This window comes from Schistosoma haematobium, chromosome 3 (genome assembly GCF_000699445.3).
Source record: "Schistosoma haematobium chromosome 3, whole genome shotgun sequence".
NCBI classification, from domain to species: domain Eukaryota; kingdom Metazoa; phylum Platyhelminthes; class Trematoda; order Strigeidida; family Schistosomatidae; genus Schistosoma; species Schistosoma haematobium.
This window is the reverse complement of record NC_067198.1, coordinates 25,117,631-25,143,004: the sequence shown is the minus strand read 5'-3', so window position 1 is coordinate 25,143,004 and position 25,374 is coordinate 25,117,631. Positions and strand designations below refer to the sequence as shown.

Genomic DNA, 25,374 nt, shown 5'->3' with positions numbered 1-25,374 from the left:
GTGAATGACCAATAACTAGTTTTTAAAGTTTTGTGTCACACATAAAGCTTAAACGTCGACATTACCAATCAATTGTCTAGACTACGGGAACTATGGTATGCAAATGAACTTATAGAGCGATAGCTAAGAGTTCAGCTGTCGGATGATTGCTTTCAGAAATTTGAAATAACGTTTTTTTCATCGAAAACCCCGATCTAAGAATAATTTACTCGAAATTAACTAAGATTTTGTTAATAAAAATAGTTGAGAAGACTCCTTTTGCCATCCTTAAAAACGTGCTTAATCTTAAACTTTGAAAAATTTTAATCTGCTTTAGAAAAACACACTGGGAATAAAAAGGATAACTAACACAGGATGTAATATGTATGAAATATGTGTTGATAATAGTTCCAATACGAAACGTTATGTCACTTTTTCATGCTATTCGCATGTAAACTACTCAAAACGTCATATACTACGTTCAATTTTCTACTAGACAACACTTTATAACTTAATGAGCGTAATTAAGGCAACGTTTCAGTAGTACTTTAGCATAGGTTCATTACATTTGGGAACACCTCAAACTAAACCTTTGAAATAGAAAGTTATTTAGCTCTAGTTAAGTAACAAAAGGACTGTGCGACAGATGAACAGAACAGAAGCACTACTCAAGGATAAGTCAAACTTTTGAGGTCATGCAAATTCATAGAATTTAATTATATTGGTTGATTTGTTTTTTATAAACCAGTACATAGAAATTAAGTACTTCCGTTTTTGAGTGAAATATCTTTGTGTATAATCATTCGGTAAAATCCTGATTTTAATGAAAAAAAATCATTTTTCGAGATTGGATAAAAAGTGACATGATGCTATTAAGTTCAACCGGGCTACAAAACTTCGTGTTAAAAGTTGGATACTGCAAAAACATAAATCATTTTTTACTTGAGTTAAATGATGTGATCCAATTAGAATTCGATGATCGGTCATAAGTATCATGCCGAGTTTACAAGTGCAATAGCTTTAGACGCACAAATAAAATAGATGTAGAAGGCTTTTGTGAAGAGGTAAAGCCTCTCCAGCTTGATGTGCTCTTTCATGAATTGAACAATTAAAAATAAAGGTTATAAAAGAAAACAAGAAGCCAAAGGGTAACGAACTGAGCTAAGCAATTGAATTTTTTTATAAGTATTCATCATTCACTCAAAGCCAGATTATTTTAGTCGTGGTAGAAAATAACAATTGAAACCACTAAACGATATTTAGAATTCAGAAACACCGCCAATAAGTTTTAAAGTATATTATAGCACGGTAATAAAAATAAGAAAAAGAAATAATTCATGCCCCAAATAATTTCGATAAGTAGAAATCTCGAGAGATAACTAGCGAAATAAAAGTTTCAACAACACATGAAATCGAGTTTTCTAGGACCTCAGATATCGCTGTTTAAAATATCACAGGGTCAAATCTGCCTGTGCAAGGAGCACGATCAAATTATTTACATCATCAAGTGCGATCCGTGATCATGAATATGTTTGTAAGTTAAATTTGAAAGAATTCATCAAAATAGATATTCTTTATAGATAAAAGATTATCTTAGATGTGAATTTTCATGTTTATTTTGTAGGCACGTTTACAACATGGTGCAATAAAACGATGGAACAAACCCGTTTTTATTTTAGTTAGAGCAGAATATGTAATATTGAATGAAAGGCATATGCTGAAGACGCAACAAAATATGCACTCAAATAGCGCTACGTTCGTTTGTATTTTATGCTATAATATTGTTAACTTTTACAGGCATTTCATAGGAGGCTTAAAAACCTCAATTTTTTTAAATAAAAGCGTATAAATGCATTTATAACTATAACATAGACGTTAAGTAACTGAGATTCAAAATGTCTAATTTTCAAATCAAGAAAAAACTCACTTTCTCGTAGCGTAAAATTTCTTTCCTTTCATGCAACGATAGGTAATCACGATACAAATTTACAGCTTCTAGAGGAGAAATCCCTTCAGGATGTTCACCAGTAGGATAAACACCGTTCCTTATGGTGGATCTATCCAACCGCTCGAGGTTGAAAGAAGATTTGTTGTCGAGTTGTATAGGCATATGTAATTAGTAAAAGGTACTCGAATAATATGTAGTTAGTGAAAAACTCCGAGACACTTCATAATATTGCGCTAAGAAACAAAAGACCTTGAAAGAAATAAACCAGTTTAAACAAAACAAATGTTTTAATTGCTAAGCCCAAAAGATGAAGAATTTCGTTAGAGATTTCCCATTTTGACACTCTAAACATCATTCTTTTTTAGTACTGAAAATCGTTTTGCAATAAAAACCGTTAAACTATGATGACATCATCGTCTCCCAAGTTTGGGTAGGTTTTTCAGCAATCCCCAAATTTCCATGATTTTTCCAAAAGTTCTCTAAACTTTTAGGAGAAAACCTCAAGATTTATGATGCGCAGTTTTCCGGACAAATTCTTAAAAATCAGTGCATTTTTAACCTTTGAAGATGTAATTAAAATTAATATTATTTTCAATATTACCATGAACTTTGGTCATGAATACATAATCGATGTTGAGGTTTCGTCTTTGTAGGTCAAAAAGGCACGAGGCAATTAGTCGTCGATTGTACATTACTTTTTCAATAATCTCATGTCATGTAGGTGATTTATTTGCACTGTCCACAATTTCTATTAACGCTTTTATTCAATCTCACTACAGTCAACTGTATCTTTTTAGAACAGTAATATGGAGCTTGATGAATGTGATAAAAGACGGGTTACAGCCAATAGAACATTAAATTTGATGAGTTGGCCCATATCAACCTTTTATAGCAGGTTGAGTAAATTAAGAGCTGAGTTTGAGAAGTGTCAGCTAACGATCACTGACTACAAGAATTATAGTTCAGTTGGCGTTGAAGAAGGAGGCATCGCCGTAGCTGCAGAGCAGTGTATTAGTGTTGCGACACAAGCCATGAATGTTGCCAGCCAGGCTTTCTTACATGATGCAAGAGATAAACTCAATAAACGTGGATGGTGATGTAAAGAAAGGGTAAACTAAATGCACATTAAGTCTTTGATTTAATACCGGCTTTTGTTTTGATATTACTTTATGATAAACATTTATCCTGAGATAAGTGTTACTTGTCCATCCTATTTTCATCTGTCTTTGCAAGTACTGACAGCCGTAACTGTGAGTTTTTATTCCGAATATTCACAATATTGTAATGCCGTTAATATCATCAACCTTTTACATGACATTCAAGATTCAAAAGTTGGTTGATTGCCATGATATTTGTTTGCTTACTAAAGAGCAACATTTTTTCGTTTCGACGAACACTGTGAAGGAAATTTCAACATCAAATAAATATATTTATTCAAAACACATAAGCATTTTTTAAGAATTGGAAGAAGTAATGTATTAATGAGAAGTTTTCACCTTAATAAACTTGAATGAAGATATCCATTTATCAAACGTCAGTCTTACGGCGACAGATCGGTCCTCGTTAGCAATTGTAGTTACATTGCTTTGGCACTGGGTTTACTGTGCAAAGTTGACAGGAAGAAATGGAATGCATGAGTAGAAACTTTTGGTTACTTATTATTGAATCGCCAGGCTTTTCATTGCTATCTGTCAAAAATTGTGGAGAAATATTGCGTTAAAACGATACATTTTGGATCATTTCCCCAAAATTGGGAGATAGGGATGGTCTTCAAGTTAACAACGTTCACTCACATCATCTTTATATTCATTCACTTGAAATATGCCCCATGACATTATATACATTGATACCGTATTTCGTTTTCTGCCTACGTTCATGTAAATTATTATTTCTTCCTTTTTCACTAATACTTATACATCTATTGATATTATGCACTAAGTTCACTTAATTTTAATTTTGTATGTTCCACCTATGATACTCCTACTTTTCTTTTCTTTTCCAATTACAGTCACAAACTGAATTTATACTCAATTTTGACGTCGCCCGAACAGCCTTCAAGCTTATGCATAACCTATTAAAAAGTTGTACATATTACATGGATATTTTTCATCCACCTTATATGTCTGTACATGTGATAAATCTCGGAACGTCTGCGTCCGACTAATTACTTAGAAGTAAACTACTTCAGAATAACAGCAGTTTTCACATGACGTTTGTCAAGAGACAAAAGTTGTATTTCATTTTATTTTATATCGACGTGAGTTAACACCGTAGACAGATATCCAAAGGTATTGACAGTATAACCGTCAGATATTTTCGGATCTGGAGTTGGCTTTTACTAAGTTCAGTCATATATATATATATATATTCCAGTTAGATAATACGTATTGATTCATTCACATTTTTTTTCGACTGGTTTTCTCCTCATACTCGTGAAAAATTTAATGCAACAAGTGAATGAAATTAATGCTAGTGCCAACCACCAAACCGGTGCTCAAAAACAATCTATCTCTAGGTAATACCGTATAGTTTTCTATTGATCAGAATGCTAAAAAATTTTAACAGTGGTAACGCTGATGTCTGGTTGTTGAGGCAATTCCAAAACCTTGTTTCTTTTCTAAACTTTTGTCGACTGACATTATGGTGCTTTCGGCTTATCCATCTCTTAAAGTAGATATCTTCGATGGTGACTTTCGACGTAAGTTATGTAGTGCATAAACATTATTATTACTTGACCATACTTTTTGCATTAGTGAGAATGAATAAACACTAATATGGTAAATATTTATTGGCAACTATACGCGTGAATTTTATTAAGACCTCATCTTTTTTATGATTTTCAAAACCCTTCAAAATTTAATGAACATAAAAACAGCGCAGTGTTTAGGTTTGGTGGTAACATGCTCTTAAGGTTGGTTTATTGCTGAGTTACAATTAGGTTTGCAGCTCATCAGATTCAGTTTTTAAATATATATGTTCATAGCTTTCCCTAAAAAAACTACAAAGCATACTTTCAAAGTGAATACTGATAAAACAGTCCGAGGCAATCAACATTAGGAAATATTTCTACGTATAATTGTCGGGTGAATATACATGTTTCGTATTGCAATTGCAATATTAAACACTGGCAGGAAATTGCTCGACGTTCTATGGTAGTGCGATGTTATAGGCCTAATGGCCTTTGCAATCATGATTATTTATTTATTTTTTTGAACACAAATATTGGCACAAGATGGCACCAAATATACATGCGCCACACAAAACAACGAGAATAAGAGAAAAAACGAAGGGAAGGAGCATAAAAGAAAAGAAGAACCATCATGCAGTAATCATGATTGCTGCATGGTTCCATTTATTTATTTAAACACATAGATTTTTGTATAAGGAGGTACCAAATATATATGCGCCACATAAGTCATTCGATTTGTGTGAGAGCTGGGATACTACCCGGATGCCCAGACAGAAACAGGTGGTTTCCTTAGAGGGCCACACCCGGAGCCTTCGATCTAAAGGTCTAATTCACAAGGCAGTGGAGCATCGTAAGGAGATGCAGTCACATGGTAGCCGGTGACCAACAATTGATTCATACGCCATTTGTTCCTTCAGGATTCTGGAGCCCATGTGCACCATTGGTTTGGAATCAGGGTCTTCCAACTCCCCTAGGTGGATCCTCCGTGTCCACCAAGCCGGTTTAAGCACCGGACATTCGCTTTTCGTCCTCTCAATTTCGTAAAAAAAGCATCCCCGCCATGAGAAGGCAGTGAGTAGGACTTCCTTGGCAGTGGTTGTATGCACGTGGCCATATGAGAGCATTTCGTGAGGTAGAGCTGACTCTCCCCACTCTCGGCCGTACCAGGGCATTGCTGAAGCATTAAGCATGCTTATGTGGGAAGCTTAAAAGTTTTGGCACCAACTTATTGTCTACTCTTTGGACACGCGAAGACGTCTGCGTACTAAATTAATCATAAGCTAGTAATTTGTGTGTTACAAAGCATATACACAAGCAATATGCTCTGGAGTAAATGTATTTACTTGAGTTTCCACCCAACAAGAAAAGGAATAAGTGAAAACATGAATATAAACAATTGTGATGTAATTAGTAACACTCAGAGTTTAGAAACTAAAAGTAGAGTCCGTCTAAGTATTCTTAAATGATATTCCCTAAACAATCTTGTAATTAATGCATTAACATTAATCCCTTGATATCACTTCTGGTTACAGCGTACTCAATTCTTCCAAAATTTGGAAGGTTTATAATAACTGTCCTTAACTTTTTGTTAGAACGAATGACTAAAAGCCAATCAACTTTTTTTCCGGAGTGTTGTACTTATCATCGTAGCAACCCAATCTGCGAATAAATTGTTCACCTGCTTATTCAACATTAATTTCATAGACTGCGTTCCTAATCCCCTTCGCGCGCAATTCTTTACTGTCTGGCGTTGCCACTACGTTTTCGATCTTTTTATTTTTAATCCACTAGTCCATATTTTCTCGTATCGTATCGTCTATCTAATGTTTCCAGCCACTGCTAGTACTGTAACTACATCTACTCTGGGATTTAATTTGATGGTTTTATCTCTGTGTACTGATAAGGCGTGGAAACTTGCACCGATGTTCCCGTTCCAGATTCTACGTTGCTTATGGCTGGCCATTGCTTATATAATCGCTATCCGTGGTAGACTATTTTGTTGTTATTCCATAACTGTTTAGCGAAGAAAGACGTAATCGTTTAATGGGTTCCATCTAAAGATATCCAAAGTTTAGTCGAATTGAAGATAATTCAAAATACTAGTTTGTCTTTAAATCCAAACATATTTCCAAATGTGTATCCTTTTCAGATTTTATTTAAAATAAATAACGGAAGTGCAGTAGAAATACCTTGCCTAACTGACAGTCACTGTGGCTCTTGTTCGAAGTGGTTTTAAGTAGTGAATATGATATTGTTCAGCTAGTCGAATATCAAGAATTTACGCTTATTCCATGTGTATCTTTCGTTTCTATATTTCCACAGGTTTTAGCAACATCAGTTAGTCAATTTATTAAAATTGGTGATATTCCGAGCATTACTTTTTGATATCGCGTAATTTTTTACTATCTCTCTTGCTCTAGATATTTCGTATAATCACCTCATGGCTTTAAATAAATATATGCACCAACGAAATATTTACAAACAGAAAAAGCCGAATTTCAAAGAATTGGCTGCAAAGTTCGATTTCTTCGATGCAGTGGCGATAAAAGATGAATGTGGCCGGGTTGTTCTTGACTTTAGAATACCATCTCACTTGTCTGCTTTGTCCAAAGCGTTGTTGATGAATGACTTTGGTTTAAACGTAGACTTTCCAGGCGATCGTTTGATACCAACAGTTCCGCTGCGTTTGAACTATATCTTATGGTTAGAGGACCTACTGAAGAGTAAGTAATCGATTGTTTGTTAATTATCTAGACATTAGATCTTCAAAGATTTTCCGAACCTGTAAGCATCTTGGATATCGGCGTTGGTGCATCTTGTATTTATCCTTTGTTAGGTTCGAAGAAAAATTCATGGCAATTTTTCGGCACAGAAAGTGATACCAGAAACTTTCGTTTGGCCAAAGAAAATGTTGAGAAAAACGATCTGAACAAAAGTATCAAATGTAAGTTGGATATCGCTTGGTTAGGTGCGTTACTATTAGCCTATTGTTGTATATCTTCGTGAAGTAAAAAATCTGATTGGGCCATTGAAAATCAGAAGTTTACGCAACAAAGTCAGACAATATGAGCACGGAAATTTTGCCATTCAGTTATCAACCACATTATCTGTAGAGATACATTCTAAAATGTTAGAAGTTTGATGGATGGTGCAATAAATACTTGGTTTTTTAGTGACTAGTTCTTGATAGTTCTCCAAATGTGAATAACCATTTGGTAAACGTTTATCTCCGAGACAGGAACCAGGTCCTCAAGGAGTTTTAACCTTTTCAATAAACTGAATAGTTCATTACTTTTGTCAAAATATTGGCCTTTAGTACAATATCATGGTTGGCCAATATAGGCTTTTCGACCTCACATATCACTGAATGATGTTCGTAAAGTACTCCGTAAAGCATCTCATTATCGCTGTTACATTTGGTGGTTACGTAGGTCTGTTATATATCTATTTTCGTTTATGGTTATCAAGCATATAGATTGGTTAGATGAGATAAGCACTCACTTTCCGTTCGTTAGTGGTGTGAAGCAAGTTACCTCTGATTTTTGCAGTTTTCTTTAGTTTTCCTTAAAACATTTTGGTGTATTTTTTGATATTTTAATGTTAGTTTTCAGTAATTGTTTATCTAAATCACCCTGATTTCCTTGTAGTATTTCATATAACTGAGAATACCTCATCGTTGGATGTTGTTTTTGGTGATAAACAAAATACGACTTATTTGGATGCTGTAATGGCGAATCCTCCATTTTTCTGTGACACATCAGATGCTGTTGGATCTACTACCTGTCGATCTCTTAAAAGGCCACCACCTAAAACTATATCATCTGCTGCTAGGCATGAAAGTCAAACAGTCGGTGGTGAAGTGTACTTTTGTATGCGTTTAATCCGTGATAGTATTCGTTATTCAACTCGAGTGGGGTATGTATACTTTCAGTGTGAAAATAGTCTTGTTTGCCATGTAATTAGATGTAGTGAGATTTATATTTGATTTTGTCATACCATTCAACGTTATCATGAACTTGTATTTATACTAATCACTAAGGAAATCAAAATGTTCCATTATTTGAGTAGCATTGTGTAGACGTGTTTCAATTAAAATACATTTCATCTGATTAACTATTGTTTTGGGATTGATAATATATTTGTCATCTATCTTTTGTGTATCTGCAAAATCTTAGTAAGCAGCGTGTTATTCTAAAATCACCTATTAACCGTACAACTTTTAATTTACGGTTCACAAAACCTTCACGAAGTACATTAGTCAGATGTGTGGATATTTTCTTCCAGATGTTTTCGACCCACGATGAACAGAATCTTCATAAAACCTGTACATTTATAAATAAAACTTAGGTATTTTTTGACTTTTTAACCATCCATCTTTCAGTCAAAGCTGTTTTTAATTTGATCTTTTATACGTAAACACTAGAAAATCATTAGCGTCCAAATAAGTTAAACCTTATGAATAAAAGGTATATATATATAGCTTAAGTAAATGATTTCGTCGAAAGGAAAATTTTCTTCACTGGATTGTGTTTATTTTTATTCAATGACACAATGGGTTATTTTAAATATTGGATTCACACGTTTTACTTCATCTCTTTATCCACTGACCGCACCTTTTTCTTTCGCTCATAGATTTCTGCTCTAAAATTTTAATTATATTCGTTTTTCATTTGAATTATAGTGTGTTCACAGTTATGCTGGGTAAAAAATCAAGTGTTTCTTCAGTTCGTCGAATATTACACAAATTTAAGATAACTCAAATATCTGTATATGAAATGTGCCAAGGTCGTATAATGCGATGGGGTGTTGCGTGGACATTTCTTCCTAATTTTCAATTTCCTGTAAGTCTTCATTTCTTTTTTTGTAAACCGATAATTATCTCGCCTTGTTGCTTTTGATAAGTAATTTCCCTTCTAAGAAACAGCTATCAGATGAGTTAGACTATTTGTTAAACTGTTCATTCAATCATACTTTGATAATATGTTTGTATTCTTACTATAATTAGGTTGTTTACATTCCGACCTAATGTAATTAACATTTAGTTGAATAGTTTTAGCTTGACTTATGCCCTTAAGTGCCCTGGTACGGCCGAGAGTGGGGAGAGTCAGCTCTACCTCACGAAATGCTCTCATATGGCCACGTGCATACAACCACTGCCAAGGAAGTCCTACTCACTGCCTTCTCATGGCGGGGATGCTTTTTTTACGAAATTGAGAGGACGAAAAGCGAATGTCCGGTGCTTAAACCGGCTTGGTGGACACGGAGGATCCACCTAGGGGAGTTGGAAGACCCTGATTCCAAACCAATGGTGCACATGGGCTCCAGAATCCTGAAGGAACAAATGGCGTATGAATCAATTGTTGGTCACCGGCTACCATGTGACTGCATCTCCTTACGATGCTCCACTGCCTTGTGAATTAGACCTTTAGATCGAAGGCTCCGGGTGTGGCCCTCTAAGGAAACCACCTGTTTCTGTCTGGGCATCCGGGTAGTATCCCAGCTCTCACACAAATCGAATGACTTATGTGGCGCATATATATTTGGTGCCTCCTTCTACCAATGTTTATGTGTTTAGATAAAAACAAATAAATAAATCATCCATTATCTAACTCTTTATACTCAAACTAAACAATATTCACTGGGCGATTTCGACACAAATGAATTGTATGGTGAATTTGCTTTCATTTCTCACATGTTTTTTGATTACAAAACCTAATACTGGCATATATAGTTGAAGCAAAACCAACTGTTGCAAACTAGACTGATTTCATTTAAATGGATACTTGAATAAGACACTTCATTCTATTGGTAATTTTAATCAATTTAAACAAATTAAACACCATGTTTTAAAAAAAATCAGTCCATTAATTGCTTTGTTGTATTTCCCTCAGCCATATATATTATCCGGTAAGCCCAGTTAATCCTAAACTTAAACCAGTATTAAGAAACATTTGGTTGTAATGCAGGTTAAGATAAAAATAATTTCAAGGGAGTTTACATTTGAGTGAATAGTCCTGAAATACTGGTGATACTCTTATTACGGTGTATAACAAAAATTACAGGAACATGAGATTAAAGTTGTTTGTAGTAAACTTACTGAATAGTGATCATATTTAGAGAGGGTTGAATGAAGTCATTGACTCTCTTCACTTCTGTTATCAACAAAGTTAACTTATTGTTTAATACAAACATATGACTTAAGCCTCCTAGTCTGTATGATCAATGAGAATCTCTTTGCAGTACAAATATACTGTTTATTGACTTTTTGGGATGCGGCCTTGTGTTACGTACCTGGCAGGTGTTGCACGGTCAGACTAAAGATACTACTGGTACCTCTGAAATGTAACTTCTTTGTACAATACTCGGTAAGTTATAGAGATGCTCACCTTGTCTTTCTGATGAACCTGATTTTGCACGTGTATGAAAGCTGACGTACACAATTGGAGATTATTTGTGAATGCTATTCTTTCATGTCATTGAACACATTGTACATGAAGAAACTAGTAACACTTCGGGCAATGTTCTACTGTATGTTAATTTTAACCTCCAATTAATGTTTCTCGTGATTCAACCACGTTAATACCACTCGAATAAACCCATACTTCCTGTGTTGAAGTTTATTCACTTTGATCCTTGTACACTAACAACTATCACATTACTTTCCTCAATAAGAATTAATCGGTTGCCATTTTTGTCGAAGATAAATTCTGATTGTTAGACAGTTAGACCTTTCAAAATCATGGTAACATATTTAGACTTAAAAAACATTTTTATAATTTTGCTTTAAGGAATCTGATTTCCGTCGACTTCGTAAATTAGAACGTCCTCCATTAACACTGCAACTGCCGGATTCAGTATCTTGTCTTCCTGAAAATACAGTTGATGCTCTTTTGGACTGGTTGAGATATGAATTTAAACAATTAGGTGTAAGTTTCAAGAAATTATTTAGTAATTTGATATGATTACTTCTATTACTCCTCCTGAAAAAGCATAAGTCACCCACCAGGATTCTCCATCCAACTCTGCTCTCGGTATTTCCTGTCCACCTCCAACGTCTTTTCCTAATTTCCTCTTCAGCTGGCAGCTGGTTTGTTCTCTTTGACAGTAGGCTGTTGCTGATGGTATCCGACCAACTGACATTCAGTATCTTACGTAGACATGTGTTTATAAATACTTGTACTTTTTTATGGTTGTAGTAGTTCTATTTTCAGTTCCATACAGTAGAACTGTCTTTACATTTGTATTGAAGATTCTGGACCCAAATGCCCTGGTATGGCCGAGAGTGGAGTGGGTCCGCCCTCCCTCTCGAAATACTGTCACACGGCCACGTGTATACAGCCTCTGCCGGGGAAGTCCTACTCACTGCCTTCTCGTGGCATTACTGTTGTTTACGAAAATGAGAGGACGAAAAGTGAATGTCCGGCGCTGTAACCGGATCCCAAACCAATGGTGCACATGGGCTCCAGTATCCTGCGGGAACAAATGGCGTATGAACCAATTTTCGGTCACCGGCTACCATGTGACTGCATCTCCTTACGATGCTCCACTGACCTGTGGGTTAGACCTTTAGGTCAAAGGCTCGGGGTGTGGCCCCCTAAGAAAATCACTTGCTTCGGTCTGGGCACCCGGGCAGTATCGCAGCCCACACGCAAATGATGAACTCTCTATATCTATGGAAACTACTTTTCTCGCTTCGAATAACAATCAAATGATTCAAATTATCATTACTATTATTGTTATTATTATTATTTACTACGACATTATTCACCCTCTTTTATTCCTACTCTGTCTATACTTATTTTTTCGACTTATACAGCAGCTCGTCTTTGGTGGAAAGTCGACTCTATCTAAACGTTCTCGAGTCACTGTCCGGTTGAAAATTGTATGTTACCACCGATTACGAATACTGAAGCAGTTTTTCTGAAACCACGTGCACCATTCACACTGGCTGCCTTCAACGTTCGCACACTTATGCAGGTCGGACAACAGATAGGGCTGGCTATGTCTTTGGAAAGTCTTAATATTGATGTTTGCTGTCTATCCGAGACCCGTATTCAAGACTCTGGTGAAGTACTACAAATTCGCTCTCCATCTGTTGCTTCAAAAGGCTTGTTTTACGTGCGTTTATCCGGGGACCCTGTGGGATCTTCGTCTGGTCTTGCTGGCATTGGTGTCGAACTAAGTGCTAGACCTGAGGCAGCACTAATCGATTGGATCCCCATTAACAGTCGGTTATGTGCCGTTAGATTAGAGAGTTCCATCAAAGTGAGAAGAAATCGGCGTGAGGAACGATGTCTTTTCGTCATCTCCGCCTATGTTCCGACAGATTGCAGCCCGGATGCAATCAAGGATGAGTTTTACCACCAGTTATCTGTTCTTCTCCAGAAAGTGCGTTCGACAGATATTGTAGTACTAGCCGGAGACTTGAATGCTCAGGTCGGGTGTCTAGGCACAGAGGAGGATTGTTTAGGTGGCCGATGGGGACTTGTTGGTCGCAGGTCAGATAACGGGGACCGTCTACTGTAACTGCACAGACCACAACCTGTTTCTGGCTAGCACTAACTTTCGACACAGTCATCGCCGATGTGCCACCTGGCGTCCTCCCTCTGCATCTCAAGCCTGGACTCAGATTGATCACATCGCGATCAGCTACCGCTGGCGTGGTTGTGCACAAGACTGCCGCTATTTTTGGAGTACCTATCTGGACTCTGACCATGCTTTGGTCTGCGCCAATCTTACCTTACTTTTCAGTGGACAGCGAAGTGACCGCCACCAACGGATTGATGTTAGCAATCTGGTTGCAACTTCTGTTGCTAGTAAGTATCGAACCGAGCTAGTTTATAGACTAGCTATCATTCCACCGAAAAGTATAGATGAGTATTGGTTGCAATTGCATGACGCCATGAAAATGGCGGGTACAGTCAGTTGTGGGTTCGCGAAACGTCCCGCTTATAAGCACTGGGTTTCTTCAGGTTCCTTACAACTCATTGAAGCCCGTCGGTCTATTCCGGGTGACCGTGAGTTTGACCACAAACGAAGGATGTTACGTAATGAAATTGGGCAAAGCTTGAGTAAGGACCGAGAGGCCTGGTGGTCGGAGCGTGCTAATGAGCTGAAAGCAGCAGCTGCATCCGGTAATTACCGGAAGCTCTTCCAACTGTCCAGGTTCGTGAAAGTTTCTACTCTTCTAGAGCTTATCCATCAAGAGTGATTGGATTGATGCTCTCTGTGTTGTATTTGAGGATCTTGGTTTTTCTCTTGTGTTTGTCGAGGCTTGCTGCTACACTGACTATCTTCACCTGCATTTGTTGTTGTGAATGGAGTAGAAGATCTAGATCATATGTGAAGTCCAAATCTTCTAGTTGCATGCAAACTGTCCATTGTACCCCATGTTTATCCTGAGATATGAAGGTCTTCATAGTCCAGTCAACTACCAGAAGACAAACCAAGGGTAAGGAGTTTTGTCTGACACCGGTCGTCACTTGAGATGCATCTGTCAGCTGTCCTCCATGCAGGACTTTTCAGTGTAGTCCGTCATATGAATTACGTATGATGTTGACGATTTCCTCAGGCACACCATATTGCATAAGGTCCTCCTATCTACACTATCAAACGATTTCTCATAGTCTAGGAAGCTGATGTATAATGACGAGTTCCATTCAATTGATTGCTCAACAATGATAGAAAGTGAAGTAATTGAACACATCGACCGCCTCACTCATCTTGGGAATCTCATCTGTACTGATGGTCTGGTGTCTGACGAAGTGTCGACACGGATCCAAAAACTATTGGCTTTTGCGACATACCCGTCTCCCAACCAAAGGGCGAGTTTACTGCCCAGCAGTTCGTTTCATTTTACTTTCTGGGTATGAATCATGGGCATTAATAAATAGGGTATATTCTTAGGTTAATGGTATTCAATCATTGGTATCTTCGAAGTATTCTTCATGTATTTTGGGACCACGGAGTAAACAGTGTCTGTGTTGGTGATAGGGTACTAGGTCAGAGTGGCAACTCGATTGATGCGGTAGTTATTAAGACCTTATCAACTAAGATGGTCGGGACATGTTATTAATGCCCAATTATCGACGGGCGATGTTGTCTGGTGTAGAAGTATTTTGAAAAAAAGCTTTGAGCGGCGAAATTAAAGCATGCTATCGGTACATTAAGTCATTATGGATTGGACTGAGAGCTATGCTAATAGGTGTAGACTATGTGGTCGGGGTCCGTGTGATTATCGTAGCCAGTGGCTAGAGACTTTGAATGACATGGCTCAAAATCGTTTGTAAAGGTGCAGGTGTATCCATTCTTCTCCTAATCTTTTGAATTCCTCATAATTTTCTTATTTCGTCAATCTATGTTTTCTCGAATCGTATCTTCAATGCTCTATTACCACTGATGTTGCTACTACCTCTATTATTTTGGGATTCGCCCCGAAAATTTTAACTTGCTCTGCTAATGGGTTGTAGAAACTCGAACCGTTGTATGTGAGTACCAAGTCCTATGCTGCGTTTGACTGATGTGTTCGTCACTAATGGTCATTAAATATCCAAAAGCCAGGTACACATTAGTTGATTGAACTTCCGGTTTGAATTGGATGACATTATAACAGACTCAGTTATCCCAATGGTCATCATTCTTCTGTGGTGTCTAATTCTAATCAAATTCTATCATCCCAGACATCGTATGTGTTTATTGAGCTTAGTGGCACAACGTGCTGTAGTGCTGTTAGACGTTTGTAAGAGATTACCTGAAACTTTCATACTTTTTAGTGTTGGTCAACACAATTAACGTATGGTCTCTCTTAATTACTCTTCTATATTATTTCAGCGCATTGGTTATTAAACACTGACAATCGTTCACCGTGATGAACTATTTATAAATCCCTATATTATCTTATTTTTCTTTGGCTTTTTAGATGAAAGTATTAGATCAAAAAAATCGTGCTGAACTAGGTGGTCTGCATTTAAATATTACAGCAACAGTAAATACGTGGACCCATACTAGGCGTAAACGACGAGAAGTTCAACGTCTTCTAATGTCTCAACAATCGGATACGATAAACAATGGAAATCCAACTAATAATGATTCTGTATCCAATGAAATAGATCCCATGGAATGCGGTTTTAACACAAATACGGTCAGTTTTAAAAATCCTTCAAAGCGTGTACATGATAGTAACCCAGATGAAATGAATAATTCATCGGAATCAATCACACAAGCAACAGCAGAGACAAAACTGAATAGTTCTGTGGTGGAATTGGTAAATCCACCAAAACGAACGCGAGCAACACTTCATGATGAAATCTGTGAAGAAGGTGAAGACGCTTGGTTTGATGGAGATGAATGTGAGAATGCTTCAGCTAACAAAATTAATACATGTTCAAATAATGAATCACCATCTGCTATCGACACTTGCTCACATGTGATTCAAGCCAATGTATTTGTTGAGTATTTAAACACAGATTCATTTATTAAAGACGTACATGCAAAATCATCTTTATTTCCACATGGAATCAACAACAGTGACGAAGTAATGCATAATGATAGCATTGAATGTGGTCAGACAATTATGAAAGTTAAAAGTGATATAGACGCTAGTGATGATGACGATGTGATTCTTGCTGAAGAGGAACATGGACCATTGGTGATAAAGATCGCTTGGATAAGTGGGACATGTCGAGAGGCAGCTAATCAAATTTTATTTTACTTAAAAAATCGTTTGAAGTGATGTTCTACTCTATATTCCATTTTTTTCACCATATCTGGCTGGAAGAAAATAAAGTATTTTTGTAAATAAGCAGTTGCATTTATTTTGTATACATGTTTCTAGCAAAGTAGTGTTATCATATGCTATTGTCATTATTTTTGTACATTAAATACACCAAGCTTCATAAAATAAGCAGTGATTTTTCATCATTTTGAGGTGAAATAATGTATATGTTACAGTAGTAATCAGCGATTCCATTTTTCTAACATTATAGATTACTTAACAGTAAAAAACTGCCCCACCAAGTCGACACTGTTAATGGCGAACGCTTTGTATATCATGTCAGTCACCATGCATATTGTCATAATAGCAAAGTAGATATACAGAAGACAATCGATATTTTCATTCAGATTGCTAGGTAGAACCGAAATCTTTTTGGACACGCTTTGCTGGGGAAGTCGTTTGGGTGTTGACTGAACTTATATTTAATTGCCTACGAGTTGCATTTTGTTGAATCCTGAGGAAATAATTAAGAAACATTCACATTCTACACGTTATTCTGATAGGGTTTTTAACGTAGAGCAAATAAAATGATTGACAGAGGGTATTCAATCGATTACTGGTGGTAAGTTGGCCGAGATTTGTAGTTGAAGAGAATAGTTTTCCTGAAATTGTGCTCTTTGCTTTGGGCGTTTAAGTCGCGACGCTTTCATTGCCATCCAAAACAAAGTCATTACAAACCTCAGTTAGAAGTGAGCTGTAAGGAATTCTCTGAGTGACTAGCATCTTGTCACGTAGACCTTGGAGTTGACTGATTGTTGCCGATACGTCCCAACGTCTGCACATTTACGCTGATTGTCCGCCCTTGATCTTATAGTTGTTTGTGACTTTTCTAATTTAGTATCAAGGCCCTAGAAACTCGTGTTTTGTTATTGTTCAATATTTCAAGTTCCTCCTAGTAGAGCCTTAAAGTTGCCTACATGTGTTGATGTAAGTGAAGATGTATCATAGTGTTTGATAGCCAATGAGTGTTTATTTAGAGAACTATCAAAAGAGCGGTCGCTCTGGCTGATGTAATGATTTTCAAAGTCGGGGTAGTATATTTCGCAGTTGTTCGGCTTGTCGTCCTCTGTTATTTCGTTTAGCATAGAATTGATTTAGCTGAGTTGTGAATGACGTCTTTTTAATCTGGTTGTATTCGCTGTCTTTAATATGTGTTAGGATCATCCGTTCGCTACCTTCCACACTTAGTTCTTTGATAAAGTTGCGCGTATATCCGTTCTTCCGGAAAAAGTTGCCAGATATCTTCATTTCCACAGTGTATCTCCACTCTTCTAAATAGAGTTTATCCTTAGTTGATTTGGTAGATGTTTGCTGATATAGTAAAGGATTCGATCTTTTGGGTTGTTCTGTGACAAACCTGAGTCTCAAGCTGAAGTTTATAATTAGTTTACCACCAGTAGGAGCAAAGATTTTTCAAATTCCTTCATACTATGTCTAATGTTAAAAATAATACGGTATAATCCGAATAATTATAGTTTGTAATGTCTAGTGGGTATGCTACAATAATTTATTGTTTAATGACTGATAATAGACACTGCTTAAAGTATGTCCGGGATGGTTATCCTGGACAAGTTTTGAACATAAAATACCATCTAATTATGCTCCAGAAAAGATCGATGCGATTCTGATCGGATATGTTCATAGTTACGTGTAAATGGTGTAAAATCGGCCCTAAATGGTATAGCATTTTACCGTGGTTCCACGTATGATACTTGTATGATCTGCAAAGGTGATCCTAACGGGAAAATCAGTTATTTGGGTGGAATTTTAGATCATGGGTTGCCTAATTAATAGACTTCACACAAAACAAACAAATTTAATTTTTGTCCAAAATATCACTCATATCTATAGCTATCACTTAATATTGTCCCGACTAACCAGATTTTACTGGAAACAAACTAGTTCGGGTGATACTATTTTTTAAATAAGATGCATTGAATGTTTTCCTTACCGTAATTGACCTTGTTCGTTTGAAGGCAACGAAATGAGTTATTACCACAAATAATATTAAGCTCAGGGGTATTGTAATTTTTATTTAGATTTTAGGTGAGTTAGACGGATTTTTTGATTAATTTAGTGTAGCTTGTTAATATTATCTAACTTCAGCAGTTGAGTCTTTGAAAAAGTCGCTTAGTGGTTGAACAAATCAGGTTTCATACATTAGCTTTCCCGTAAGAACCCTGGTCTACCTAATTCAGTTTGAGTAGCTGGATAGCAGTATCGCAAGTCTTCATACAATATGGCTCAATGTTGAGTGCATAAACATCTACTTGATGTTAGGTGGTAGTCCACAGGAAACTCCGGACCTACGTTTTGTGATAGTTGCAACTTGTCAGCAAGGCTACCTGCAATGTCGAGCATATTGTTGATCCCTCAGTATTTTGAGCCCATGACATTTAATTGGTAAGTGAGTTACATTCATATTTAAGCGACTAACTCTCCAGTACATCCCATACTTATTCGATGAGAAAAAACTAAAGTATTCTATTGATTAACGTTTATGTGCAAGTATAACGTGAAACTGATTAGCAATTGCCTTATTTAAAAGAATCGATCAGATTCACGTAATTTATGGATAATAATCTTTGTAAGAAGTAGAAACATTTATCTAGAATATTTGATATTGCAGAAAGAACGTCTTGTGTGGATAGAGGAAAAAACATTTCCAAAAAATATGTATTCAGATTTTTTTCTCGTATTTTACAAATGTTGTCCGGTACAGAAACTTTCATGTCAGCTTCATGTGATTACTCTGTATTAAAAAAATATGGTTCTATATAGATCGATCGTTTGCTTATTTAGAAGAGAAAAGAACTACGAAGGTAGGTGAAATAACTAATTTTTGTAAGGCATAAAATGAACAAAAATCATTACTTACACAGGACGAAAGATGGAACAAAGAGTAAGAGAGGGATACAAGGCATGTGCAAGTGCATTTGTTAGTGCACACAGGAAGAAAATAGATAATCATTCAACTCTAGGGATTAGCTTGGGTGAGATTTTAAACAAATCAAATGATTTCTGGTTAGTCTAAAAGTGATTGGTACTTATCACAATATGTTTGTGTAGGTATATGCAAGTGCATTTGTTTGTGTAGACCTATAAGGTGTTACTGCATATAGAAGAACAAGAATTAATTTCATTTAAAGAAAATGAAGGGTATTCTTTCAAATCACCTTTTAATCTTATCGGCCGCGTTTTACTCACGGTAGCCTTAAAAATATCCCAGCTAATCTACTCCAGTCAATATCATCTGCGACTTGAATTTGTGTTTTTGTCTCCACGAAATGTATCAATAATTGATCGATCAATTGATCTAATCTTGATTTAGCTGAAAATTTATTTTTGTGGAGAAAACTGAATGACAAAAATCACGAGGTAATACTTTTTAAGCAAATATGTCATAAGTTTAGAATGAAAAGAGCATCAATCTATTTGTTAGTCATTGGACAGGATCGATAAAGCTATCAATAAAGGCGTCAAACGAAATGAAATGATAATAATACAGTGAGAGGATAATCATTTGGAAATTAGTAAGATGATAAATTTTATGATGACATATTTTGAATACCATGAGTGATTCGGTTCATTCAGTAAGTGAATCCTACTATTGATAAGGTAACCTAAAACGAAACTACACCCAGTTTGCTACTGGTTTTCTTTATGAGCTATGTTCGTTAATATATGCGGTTACTGAGTTACTTGATTTATAAGATCGCAATGGCAGCGAATCCCAACTCGATACAATCATACTTAAAATGCAATATCATAAATCAATCCTTTTTTACTTTTTTACCTGGTATATACTTCAACAGATAGTACTCCGTATGGGATCCACTAAAATTGACGTTTCAAGATGATATAATTTATTGAAACATCATCTCCACTAGGCTGAACCTTACGGTGGATCCTTTTGCCAACTTATACGAATAATAAATTTTTGCGTTCATATGCCTTTGACACTGACAGTTTATGTATTATTCTTTAGCATAGTTTACATAATATTGTGGTGTTTGAATGAACTAATGATTCATTTGTACTTGTTGAATGCTTGACTTAGAATTCCAAATACATTACATTCGTTCGTGCTTACCTAGTACTTCTTGATTCGATTGCGTTATTTCTGGGATTCTTAGTTCGTACTATAATTCAAATACTATGAACCAATTAATTTAACTAGTAATCAGTTTGACACAAAGAATCCTTCGCATACGGAAATAATTAGTGAGTATAATTTGTTTTGACAGGCTCTAACATATTGCAACTACTGTCATTTTAAAATGTTTGAACTTTCTTTGACCTTCAGTTAAAATTTCTGAAGGAGGACAGTTTACATATTTTAGCGGTCAGCTTATTCAATCGTATCCTGGTGATAACTCTATACAAGAGTATACAGTAATATTTTGTCTACATACTGGACATATTCAAATAATAAAAACAAAAAATAGGAAGAGAATCTTACTGAATATGTCGACTTCATGATGTGTGAGCAGCTTTCGAGTCAATTTCTTGGCGACCGATTTGAATGCATCCTACAGTATACATAAAAAAATACATCAAACAGATCCCTATTATTGTATTGAATTCATGACTAAAAATAATCTCTGTCGAAGTAGTGACAAATATCAGGTTACTATTATCAACTTATAAATTGGACGATATCGTAATTATAAAAACACGAAACATTGCTTGTTGTTTCTTTCTTTTCCTATCAGTTATTGAGGTCCACATTGCTTTTAATAAGGTGATTATCATATATTTCCCAACGCTATATAAGTACTATTTAACCAAAAGTGCTTGTTCATAAGTTTTTATTTCCTCGAGACAGTAAATGTATTCTTAGAAAAGTTAGTTTTCACATTTTGTATCTATATACCGAGAAAGTAGTTTTATTAGGTACGAATCCGCTTTGGGATTCGGAGTAACGATTGTATCATCCTCAGAATAGTTCAAAACAATCTGATAATTGATTATTATGCATATATTTTCTTTTTTCCGAAATTTATATTTCATTTTTGTATCTACCAAACAAATATATGGGTACATTTAGATTCCAGGGTATACGTAAGTTACACATGTAATGAAAATTAAGGCATACCTAAAACTTTAGCGTGGAAGTCGAGGCAATTATAAATCTACCACCAAAGTTTTGTGGATTAGTGTATTTAATGGCTGTGAGTGTAATAACAGCTTGATTTCATTGATAAAAGTATCATAAACGATGTACAACAATTATCTTTACGTTATTACTAAAATCACGCAGACCATATATTATAGCTGAAATTATATGACTTGCAAAAATAAAATGATGCCAGAATTTAGAATTAATTATTGTTACAGACAGAGAATCTTTTGAATACTCAATTCAGTCACAATTTGTTTTAGAAGCACCATGTGGTCGACACTTTCAAACCTATCGTCAAGTTGAAGTCCGTTTAAACCAACTAACAGTAAATAAACTCATTTATCAACATAGTGACGAACAATTATCCTTTTTCCAAGCAAAACCAACTAAATCCACTTAGGAATATGTATATATAGCATTATTCACTCCATGAAGTTATTTATCAACTGGAAGAATTACAGTTGTGTAAAGAGCTGAGAATTTCCTGATTTACAGTTTTAAAAATGCTAACATCTCTTAGTTAAAAACTCAGTATTGCCCATAACAAGATACACTTATTTTCCGTTATGTTCCTTGGAAATTAGAATATCCAGTCATTGTATACGTATCTATCCTGTATCTACATACGCGTCTTTTTGTTTATTCTAAAGCTTCCTCACCAATTACAGATATTTTTATGGGTTACTGAGAACTGTTATAAGTGAGACCGAATGATCCTTGTGTGTGATTTCGGATGGCTGTTGCATCTCCCTATCTACTTCTATATACTAACTGAATGACTGAAATTTTTCAAAAACAGGATTTTGTATTAAGGTAGTGTGTATGACATAAAATGCTAGTTTAATTACCGACGCAGGATTTCATTCTTTGATGAAGGTAAAAGTGATTATTGCTTAGTTATTATTATTATTATTATCAGCTTTATTCAATATTATATTTTTGGTACAATATAGAATTCTCAGCACAAAGTATTTCAACAAGTTTCCGTTTCTTTCTCCTTGGTCGGTCCTGGCGATAAATATTGAGTGATCGCCAGTTAGATGTTAGCAGTTCAGTAAATGAACATCTGAATAATGTGCATTCCTTTCGCTGTATATTGCCAGCAACCATGTTGGCTCTTATTGAGTTTTTTGTAACTTTGACAACGAAAGGTTGTACACCTTTCAGAAACGCAGCAGAATAGGTCATGCGATTAATAAACATGATATATTAAAACAAACAAAAATAGATAACTTGTTGAAATATCTAGATGGCAGGAACAGGTAGCCCAGATGCTCAAGCAGGCCGCCCTCGTTAATTATGATATTAACGTTTAATGAAAACGGTCATACTATAAGTTTATACAAGAAAAGTAGGTGATAACCAATAGAAGACTTATATCAATTTATAATCATTAACTAGAAAAATTTGCAATGCAATGTAAAATTCCTAATTAGAAAAATGAATATTTATGGTGTGAACAATTTTCACATTGTCACTTAGATTATTTAGAAAGCTCTGTACTTTTTTAGTGCATACACGATTAAAAAACTGTATATTCCACATACTGTAAGTTATATCACCGACCTTTAGGGAGAAAATCAGCCGTAAAGTCAATCCCTTGTTGTGTAAATTAATAAATGTGCTTGGAGTGGATCGTACCTAGGCCTAAACATGTATTTAAAAATATTTCTTCAAATCACCGTTAAAAAAACAAGACAATTTACTTTGTTTTTGAATAAACCTTTGGCAAAATGACGTGACAGAGAAGCTACTACTTGTTTGGCTAATTCAGCAGTAGATGAATTCATTTCAGTAGATGCAGAATTCTACATAGAGAAAAGGAAACAATAATAGTGTCAAATCGAACAGAATCTTCTTTTAAAGTAATAATTTCTCTTTCTACAGGCCAGAAATATTAGAGTAATTTAGTCTGCAGAATGATGAGAAGTTGTGTGTCAAAATCAATTAAACTATGACATATTTTTGAGCGCGGGATTGTTATACGTCAAGCGAGAATGAGTTTTTACTGAATAGTGAAAGAAGAAAGGCAGATATGAAGATAGTAAATATGTTATATCATATTTTATTGTAATTTTATTCTGGATTCACTCTGTGTTGACTACTTGTCTGGTCTATATTTGATTTCCAATCTTTGATCGAATATTGAGCACATGAGTCCATGTGACCTAGTGTATTATCTACTGGTCGTATAATCTCGTATCTATTAGCGAGTGTTACCAAATTGTTTTTTTTTTTAATTTTTGCTATTATATCACATTACTGACTGTAGACAAATCGAAAAAGAAATACCTGATCTGATACGCACCAGAAAGTTATCGTCAGAAAGAAATTCGAATGAATTGAATTACATAATTAGTACAAGAAAGGAGGTAAAAGTTTAGCATAAAATATAAATACAGAAAAATAATCATAGCTATTTGCAGCAAGATAATACAAGCATCTAACATTGATATTAGATATCGTATATAACTCATACAGTAATATCTAACACTAAATATATAATCAATATCTAATATATAAGTAGATTGGTACTATTCATTGAGCCGGACGACATCAGACTAATTGAAAACAAGTTTTCGTAATGTGTTTAGTGATGAATAACTAAAGGAAGAGAGTAATTCCGACAGAACAATATGAGATTTCACTACATGGTTAGATGTAACGTTTTTATTTTGTTTTGCATTAAATTAATATTTTCTTACTTTAAAATTGATTACTTTGTGATTATAACAACTACAATCGAATATGGGCAATCTTTTAACATCATCCATAGTCAAGTATTAAATTTTAGAAATGCAAATCTGCACAATATCAACTTCGACGGTATACTCACAATTCTTGATAAACATACAAATATTTTCTTATGTTTAACGTTATTCGTTAATTGTTACGGAGCATAAAATGACAAATTTTCTAGTGTAGGAAGCGTGAGTGATTAGTATTATATATGTCTAGCAATATGATATACTTTATTCAATAAATAAAATTTTGAACAGAGATAGAATTGTTTTATACTAAAGACGAGGATACAGACAATCGTTTATCATCATCATAGAACTGAAATCATACAATGACGACAAGATAGCTTTAAAAAATCGTCGCTTAAACAGAGAAATTATGATAAAAAAAAAAGAATGATAAAACTTACAATTTCCTTGTTTGGCTCAGTATGCCGTGTTTTTGTCGGAATTGACACGATTGCACGAGGATTAACCAGTCTATGTTTATGATGAATTTGTTTGTCAACAGGGATATTAGTAATATCTTCTTGAATATGAGTCGGAAACGGATTGACCAGGTCACGTTCATAAATATGAGCATTTATAGTACTGATAGTTGTGGAAACAGTATTAGTAGTAGTAATGCCATTCGGATTAGTAGTATATACGATGGATGCAGAAGTAGTATTATTAGTGATATTAGTGGTAATGACAGCAGTATTTCTAGGGATTGAGCGACTGTCAGTTTTATTACCTTGCTCCCAAAAGTAAACTAGACGCTTCTCAGGTTCAATAAGAAGTTCTGGTATAGATCCTGTTTGTGGTATGGTATGGTATGATTTCGACTTATAGTCAATATTATCATTGTCATTGATGTCATGTTTGACCTCATCAGATCTTACAATTCGTACATGATCACGGGTAACCTCGTAGTTTGATAATTCTTCGTTCCCTTTCATTACTGGATCTAGTTGTGGATGTCGTTTTATTTCTTTTCCATTGTTGTCATCATCATCATCATCACTAAGGTCTGGAGAACTCTTGAAGAGTATTATTTTTAAAAAAGCGTCGAAGAAAGAATGAATTAGGAATTTTTATTAGTGCGAATATAATAATCTTATCATTAAAGTTTGTGAA

At 35.3% G+C, this 25,374-nt stretch overlaps 3 protein-coding genes across 3 annotated transcripts in view; 1 reads left to right on the top strand and 2 right to left on the bottom strand.

The window, feature by feature from the left end:
• Positions 1 to 2,170, bottom strand: part of DYRK3_1 (Dual specificity tyrosine-phosphorylation-regulated kinase 3) — a 68,995-nt gene extending 66,825 nt beyond the window's left edge. Inside the window, exon 1 of the mRNA XM_051208000.1 lies at positions 1,907 to 2,170. Coding sequence (XP_051069368.1) covers positions 1,907 to 2,089 — 183 coding nt within the window. The 5' untranslated portion in view covers positions 2,090 to 2,170. The remainder of the gene's footprint in view (positions 1 to 1,906) is intronic.
• A 2,455-nt stretch (positions 2,171 to 4,625) lies between these two features.
• Positions 4,626 to 16,518, top strand: METTL16 (Methyltransferase-like protein 16). Its single transcript, XM_051213391.1, has 7 exons — positions 4,626 to 4,838; positions 7,037 to 7,339; positions 7,453 to 7,560; positions 8,264 to 8,531; positions 9,298 to 9,457; positions 11,405 to 11,542; positions 15,535 to 16,518. The coding sequence occupies exons 2-7, from the start codon at positions 7,057 to 7,059 to the stop codon at positions 16,345 to 16,347; spliced, it is 1,770 nt and encodes a 589-aa protein (XP_051069367.1). The 5' UTR covers positions 4,626 to 4,838; positions 7,037 to 7,056; the 3' UTR covers positions 16,348 to 16,518.
• Positions 16,519 to 18,737: 2,219 nt separating this feature from the next.
• The window catches only part of RECQL5 (ATP-dependent DNA helicase Q5), a 34,551-nt gene continuing 27,914 nt past the window's right edge, over positions 18,738 to 25,374 (bottom strand). Inside the window, exons 12-15 of the mRNA XM_035733064.2 lie at positions 24,666 to 25,277; positions 23,221 to 23,322; positions 20,852 to 20,921; positions 18,738 to 19,720 (exon numbers count right to left, since the gene is read on the bottom strand). Coding sequence (XP_035589598.2) covers positions 19,593 to 19,720; positions 20,852 to 20,921; positions 23,221 to 23,322; positions 24,666 to 25,277 — 912 coding nt within the window. The 3' untranslated portion in view covers positions 18,738 to 19,592. The remainder of the gene's footprint in view (positions 19,721 to 20,851; positions 20,922 to 23,220; positions 23,323 to 24,665; positions 25,278 to 25,374) is intronic.